Genomic DNA, 7,660 nt, shown 5'->3' with positions numbered 1-7,660 from the left:
TCACCAGTTTTTCCATTAAGATCCTTTTTTCTGTTCCAGGATCCAATGCAGGATACCACATTAAAACAGAGTTTTTGTGACTTAGTACTTTGGGGGTTAAATTTCCCAAGGTAAGTTACTATTTTACAGCCATGAAAATTATACATATACCCCTTATGATTTTAAGCCTGAATTTGCTCACATTCCCAGGAGAATATATTCATAGTTAGATTGGTAGGCAAATATTTACTGAATGTGTTCCAGGCAGAACAGTGAGCTATTAAAAGCAGGGATCTGGAAACAACCTGAGTTCAATGGCTTTCTGTCACTTTCCAACTGTAGAAACTTAGTCACCAAGTTACCCACTCTCTTGATTCCTTTGTTTACTCATCTCCCCCAAAATGGGGATAATAATGGTATTAACTCGAAGGGTTGTGAAGAACTGAGTATTGAGTAAAATGCTTAAAAGAGTGCCTGACACACAGTGAATGTGCAACGTACTACACATATTGGTATCATTGCATGCAGACTTACGTGATGGGCCCACCAAGGGCTCAGTGATAAAGAAGAAAATAGATTCCATGAACTGAACTCCAAATTTCTTGATATTGAGAAATTCCTACTTAGGCTGGCTGTTCAAAACTTCACACTTATTTAAAGAGGAAGATACTTGTGGTAGTTGGGTCCATAGCCTAGTTCACAAAGGCTATCTAAATAAAAGTAACTTAAATACAACATTAATAATACTATGGAATCTAAAACAAAGTTCTCCTGGAATCCATCTCTGCTACTGGTGTAAAGTAGGGAATAGTCCTACTCACTGGCTGGTAGGCTAGAAATGGACAATAAGGAAGGAACCAGAGTGAAAGTCCAGCCTCCCTCCTTCTTCCTTTACCCCCAGTAACTTCTGCCCTAGCAGAACTTGGCTGAAGGGAGAAGGATGAGAAGGTTTCACGTAACTGTTGTCCAAAGCGGAAGGGAAGGGAGAAAAGAGAAGACAAGTCCCTGAAGATGTCAGGTCAAAAGGGCAGCCTCTTCTGAGTGGTCACTGCACACACATCTTAGAAATGGCCAGGACTTCAACATTCTACATTCTATTTTTAAAATATTTTTATGAGATATAATTCATATATAATAAAATGCAGTCATTCAAAGTGTGCCCTTCAAAAACAAACAAAACAAACACAAGACAAAGTGTACACTTCAATGTTTATATTGTTGAATATATATAAAATTAACTTTCTTAAGAGCTTGGTTTAAATTAGGTTTCACTTAGCTTAAATTAGGGTTTCAGATTATCCCAAAATGCTGTTGCAATCATCAAATGCTACCATGTTTGCTTCATAGGAAATATTCCCACCTCTCTCTTCAGCAACATCTTCATACTCTGGTGCAATTATTGTGAAAACATCATATTTTGCTTGCTCTATTTCTGTGTGTTTCAGTGAAAAAGAAAGCTTTACTCTCCCAAGCCCCTCAAAGGAATCACAACAGTCATGTAATGTATTAATAACATTTGACCATCTACCTGTTCTTCATAAAGCCAAATCTTATATTGGAGAAGGCCAATATCATCCAACCATCCTAAAATGGAGTAACCAGTGTCGTTACCATGCCACAGAACACCTGTTCTTATGATTAAAAAGAAGATGCAACTATCTATAGTATTGTTTTTTTTTAAAAGAATGAAACCTTTTACTAAGAACCCCGTGAGATCCAGCTTCTCATGACTGGTTTCTTCCTCAGATCCCCAGGCTTACAGTGCCACCTGGAGCTTCTTTTGATGAAATGGAACTTGATTCCAAGTTTCTGAAACAACAGACAGAAATAATTGACTTTATAATGCTATCTAGATAGGCTGGATGCCACTGACAAATGATGCATGTTATTCCAAAATAAGGCCAGCATTAAAGACCCAGTTCCTCATTAAATTATACTAGTGGCTTGGGCTAGTAAATGTTGTTGAACAAATAGGCCCTTATAAAGCAAAGGCTACCACAACTAGTTTAGGGCTGTGGTAGGCATTTCCTAGTGACTCATTTTCTTCGTAAGATAGAAACTGTAGCATGCATAATAGGACTTTTACTCTGATTTTGTACAAAATGTTAAAATAATTGGGAATAAATGTTAAATAATTGGACATAAAAAGTAGGGCACTTTTTGTTCTTTTTGCAAAGTGAAGTTGAATTGGATATATTCCATTGAGGAGATAGGCCATTGATAAATGCAGAGAATGATTTTGAGAAATATGAGCTTAAGGCTTATTATTATAGCTACATAATTATTTTTCATTAAAATGTCCACCAGCTTAAGTGTTTCATAAAGAATCAACACCAGGTCCTTCCTTTTAAGTCCATGATATGAAATAAGTGTAACAGACGGAATGGCCTGAAAAAAATGGCAAAAGTAATTTCTGTCTCTTTAACACTTCCCCACTCTTTTTGAGAACTGAAGCCTGCATCCCTGCCTTAAGCAGGTGGTCAGGAGTAGCCTGGGGAATCAGCATCCCAGGCCCTGGTGCCACCCTCTCAGGTGGGCAGCTGGCAGAGGTCACAGGCTTTGTCTTTGGCAGAGATGGTATGATTAGAATAGTTAACCACAATGGCCTAGAACTGAGGGACCCTCCCTTTAAAAGCTCTGTGTTTCTGCTTATGTTCGGGAAATGTGGATTTTGAGATAGAAGGTCTACCATTTTTCCTCCATTGCTGGCAAAGTAATAAACTTCTCTTTCCTTCCCCTAAAACCATTTGTTCTCTTTCTTCTGACATGACCTTGAGGACAAATACTGAGCTTTTGATAACAGAAGCGTGAAGCAGTTAAAAACCCAAACTTTTTCAGGAGTACTTACTGGCTTCACCCATGTCCCTTTCTGGAGTATAAAACAATTCTACATTCATATTCTTTTCCCCTCAATATCCATCTTGTAAACAAAACAGAGAAGCAGTCACCTTCTCTGGTTGAGAAGCTTACAAAAGTGTTTGGCCAGATATTATCCAGGGCTGACCAAAATACAGGTAAAAGCTCAAACCCTGTTTCACAAGCCAACTGCACACTTGCTCCTTGGTCCACTTGGCAAATGGTAAATCCAAGTCACTATGGGGAAACGCATAACTGCATAAAAAACAATTCAAAGCCAATCCTTTGGCTTATCAAGAGTTCTGAATAACTGTACATTCAATAGATATGGAAACTTCCCGTTGATACACATTTGACCATGAAAAGCTTAATTTTTTGTATGTACTGGAGGAGGAATTGGTACCAGAGTTGAAAGTTACCTTCTAAGACCACTGTCTTTATTTCAACGAAACCACAAAAGATTTAATGGGACATAGCAAGACCATGTTCTGGAGGAAAAGATCAAGTTGAACCAACAGGAATCATTGTACCAGTTTCAACCAGTTATTTGAAGATTGGATTCCCAAACAGGAAACTCAGACTGAAAGAAACTCAAGTCAAATTGGAATTAACTTTAGCAGAATTATGGTTTTTCTACAGATGGTAATTGATGAGAAGAGGGCAATAAGCTAGCACTGAGTATAGGAAAGAGTAATCAAAGCAAAATCCCTGTTTTCTTTTACTGAGACACACAAATAGTATTTCTGTTTGGGGAAAAAGATGTGAAAATGAACAAAACTTTTTTTTTAAAGTAGCACCAGAAGTCCTCTGCTATGTATAAAGAGAACATGTGTCCAGTGAGACAAAGAGAGTTACCTCCTTAATAAAACCTGTGTCCAGTGTTTTGCCTGTGTGGGAGACAGTGTGTTCAAAATCTTTCTAGCCCATTATACTTTTAAGGAATTTGGTATCAACACTTTGTGCTTTATGGTTGCCAATCACACCCTTTTAAGCTTAGTAAGTCAGCGTAGTATATATAAACAAGCTCTAAACTTTGATAAGAGTGTCTAAGTTCTTAGAGTCTTTTTTTTTTTTAATAGAGAGGGGGTCTTGCTCTGTTGCCAGGGCTGGAGTACAGTGGCATGTTCATAGCTCGCAGCAGACTCAAACTCCTGGGCTCAAGTGATCCTCCTGCCTCAGTCTCCTGAGTAGCTGGGACTACAGGAATGGACCACCACCACAACCTAACTTTTCCAGTTTTTGTAGAGACAGAATCTGGCTATGTTGCTCAGGCTGGTCTTGAACTCCTGGCCTCAAGTGATCCTCTTGCCTTTGCCTCCCAAAGTGCTGGATTATAGGCATAAACCACCATGTCCAACCATTCTTAGAGTCTTAATAGGTAAAACATTGTGTAGTCTTGATAAATCTAAGAATTTTGGTAGAATTTATTTCTTTAAGTGCTTTCATAGACTCCATTAATTATGAATGCTTATTGAGCAGTTATTGTCTGCCAGACACTTAACATATACTAACTCATTTAATCTTCACAATCCTCTTTTTGAGTAGGTACTAATTACTATGATGAGAAAACTAAGGCACAGAGCACAGAAGTCATTGCTCAGGGTCACCCAACTGGTAGAAAACCATAAGGCGAGAAATCAAATCCAAGTAACCACCACGCCATCCCATCTTTCTAAAGCTCTGCTATAGAATACTTATTACTGTCTATGTAAAACTTAAGTCCAGGAACTGTTCTAATATAGATGTTGTTGACACTTTAGCTCTGGCTCCTCAACTAGCCCTCACCTTCTGTATAGTTGTTCATCGACCACTGACAAATTGCACCACTCTTTAGATGACGGACCCACCCAGTAGGCCCAGCATAAGCAATGACTTTGTTTAACCTAATGAAGGTACGAACACTGCAGGAACTCATAAGGCTTTGATGAATAGTACAGATGCAAAAGTCCATTAGTTTGGCTGCTCTTACCTGCTAGACTGTCCCAAATCTCAAGACCAATCCAATGGGGGCCCTGCAGTTGCCCCTGTCCCTCTTCTTTTGAATTCAGACTCAGACATGCCATCTGGGTTGAATGTTGTCGACAACTGACTTCTCCTATATCTGAAGAAGACACAACACACATTGTGGCCTTATTAATACCTAAGGAGGCCATAGACTTGCGAGTCAGAACATTTTTAGCTGGCACATATATTTGAGCCTATCCTCTTTATATGTCATTAACTTACATGACATACAAGTTTACACTTTAACTGAGACCCAATGAGTTAATGAACCCCACATCACAACCTTCCTTCCATGAGAAGAATACAAAAGTCTTACAATTCCATACCCATTTTCAGCCAGTTTTCCAATTACCCCTACATTTGAGCCACATGTAAGACAAGGCCCAATCGACTTGCTAACTCTTTCACTTACTTTCCAAAGAGTTTCATGATACCTCTGGATTTCTTTTTGGAATCCAGAGATGGCAGAGATCCCAGAAAGGTACTGTTCCGCTGTGAGCCTTTCGGCTGAGAAGATGCAGCCAGATCTGGGTGCTCTGCTGTCTCCTTTTCTGTTTCAGCTGTTCCAAGAAGAGAACAAAGACTTGATGAATTTTTAAATAGGGCATGAACATGATTAGACGTTAATTTTTCTTGGTGTTAGCAATTGGTGAGAATTCTTCTTCTGTTGGTCTACAAATCAGTAATTTACAAAGAGCACTCTGTAAATATTAAAAATGGAACACAAATGTATGTCCTACTCTACAGTTTATTGTGAGTAAAGTTAATAAACTTAAAATTGCAACTCCTCTAAAGATTAAAAGAGTGTGAAGGATTGCCAAATTCTTTCCTCAAGTGATTTGAATTCATAGTATTAATAAAATTAGTCTCAACTTTGCTGTGGCACTTGGTACCATTTAACTACCTCCTGCATCCTTTAAAATCATCTCCTTTAGTGTCTTGTCATGATACTCTCCTTCTAGATCTGTCAACTGATAGTCCCTTCTTTGCTGTAGCACTCATGTTTTCTTTTCTTCCTCCATTCCACTCCAAGATTCTGTTCTAAGTTCACTCTGCAAGATCTCTTGACAAGCCCACCCAACTCTTAAGCTCAGCACTAAATAATGGCTTTACTCATTTATAAGTAGGTGGCATTAAAATGACTGGGCCTCAATTCTCTCTCCAGCCTCAATGTCTGAATGTGTATATTCCCAATTCAGTGTGCCATTCTTGTGATGAGAAGTTACAATTTAGTAATCTAAAATGACCACCCAATAAAGTACAGAATTGTCCTTTTCTAGCTGCAGAAGAGGAAGGTAATGGCTTCCCATGCACAGTAAAAAGCTGTAGAGAATTCCCTGTGGTCCTGGGCCTACCCGGCTTGTGCTACTCTTCTCCTTGATGCTAAAATTACACATTGACTAACATCAGTTTCTTTACAGATTTTGGAGGATTTTAACAAGATAACAAATGTTAAAACATACATTATTACCTCCATCGAGAATTTCAATCCTTTCTCTTTTCATCTTGCAAACAAATTTTTCTTGTAGCCTTTTTATTTCAGGTTCTTTTTCTTCCAGTTATTCTTTTGAAGATGCCAGTTCATCCTATAAATTCATTTTAAAATAGTAGATTATGACTAAAAGAGAATATTCAAAGAGCATCTAAGCTCTTTAAATCAATAATTAGATTTTACAGATAAAGCAACAATCTACCAGAATTTAGACACAAACATCAGAAATCAGGGGCAATGAGAAGCAGGAAGCAAGACAATTAATAGAAGTCCAATTAATAATAGTTACGCTATAATTATTTTAAGTTTCTTTGTGATCAAATTAAAAATAAATCTTTTACAGTATAATTAAGGTCAAGAGAGACCTAAAGATTAAATCTATGTCAAATACTAAAAAACAATATTTATACAAGTTAATCAAGGAAGATAATCAAATTAGATATTCAGTGTCATAAAAGCAAAATAAAATCCAAATTGGAAAAGACTTGCTTGACATTTATTCAGCGTTTCAAGATAGCATTCATGCTCCTTGGAGAAGCAGAGAGCTTATCTAGTGGGTATGGTAGCAAGTCATGACCAACTTCAGCCAAATCTCAGAATTAAATAATTCATCTTCATCACTAAGATGAAAGAACACAATCTCCTAAAAGCAATGGGAAAAAATATATTTAGGAAACACATTTTTAAGCCCTCTTTTTATTTCTTAACTATGCAACTACAAAAGATTCCAAGTCCATTGATCTATTTATTAATGTTTTAATTTCAGTTTTACTTTAGTAAAGAATTAGCTTTAGCAAATTCGACTTTTGTTGGCTGCATTTAACACAGAAAATAGAGCTATGCAATGCTAATAAGTATACTTTTATATTCGATAATCCATTTACAGAGGTTTTTAAAGATATTTATTACACAAAATGCATGTGAAAACATAGCTCTCCAAAAAAGCTATGCTAACTTACAGTAGGAGTGGACACCAAGTATGAGAAATTTTCAGTAGCTCTAGCAAGAAGTACTGCCCTGTTCTCACGGTACTGTTTCTAAGCAGTAATTTTCATTCACTGCCATGGTATAGTCAAGTGCTATATGTTTACCTTCCAGTAAGTTGCTAAGGAGGAAAGCTGTCTCTGCTGTTGATATGCAAAAGAATTCTTTCATAGGTGAGCCTCTACCTCACCTATGGTAAAATTATCTTACCATGGTTGGGTCTCAGATAGTCTAAGACTGTTAGATTTAATTTATAAATTAATACTTTTACTTACCTGCTTACTAGTTTTCACTATTTAATATCTTTCTGAAAACAATATTAGGGATCACACCATCCCTTTAATC

The 7,660-nt window shown here is 37.2% G+C and overlaps 1 protein-coding gene across 1 annotated transcript; it reads right to left on the bottom strand.

The window, feature by feature from the left end:
• Nucleotides 1-1,660: 1,660 nt before the first annotated feature.
• LOC142873411 (liprin-beta-1-like) lies at nt 1,661-6,590 on the bottom strand. Its single transcript, XM_076007658.1, has 4 exons — nt 6,311-6,590; nt 5,252-5,399; nt 4,805-4,936; nt 1,661-1,788 (listed from the first exon to the last, which is right to left on the bottom strand). Exons 1-3 carry the CDS (start codon nt 6,342-6,344, stop codon nt 4,825-4,827), a joined length of 294 nt encoding a protein of 97 aa, XP_075863773.1. The 5' UTR covers nt 6,345-6,590; the 3' UTR covers nt 1,661-1,788; nt 4,805-4,824.
• Nucleotides 6,591-7,660: the final 1,070 nt, after the last annotated feature.

The sequence above is a fragment of the Microcebus murinus genome, chromosome 10 (assembly GCF_040939455.1).
Source record: "Microcebus murinus isolate Inina chromosome 10, M.murinus_Inina_mat1.0, whole genome shotgun sequence".
NCBI lineage: Eukaryota > Metazoa > Chordata > Mammalia > Primates > Cheirogaleidae > Microcebus > Microcebus murinus.
This window is presented reverse-complemented; position numbering and strand designations above follow the sequence as displayed.

Excerpts from the sequence above, each read along its gene's own strand:
- LOC142873411 (XM_076007658.1), bottom strand. The coding sequence starts at position 6,344 with ATGAAAAGAGAAAGGATTGAAATTCTCGATGGAG. Across the intron at positions 5,400-6,310 it reads GATTGAAATTCTCGATGGAG|CTGAAACAGAAAAGGAGACA; the intron begins GTAATAATGTAT and ends TTCTTGGAACAG. Across the intron at positions 4,937-5,251 it reads ATCATGAAACTCTTTGGAAA|ATATAGGAGAAGTCAGTTGT; the intron begins GTAAGTGAAAGA and ends TGTCTTCTTCAG.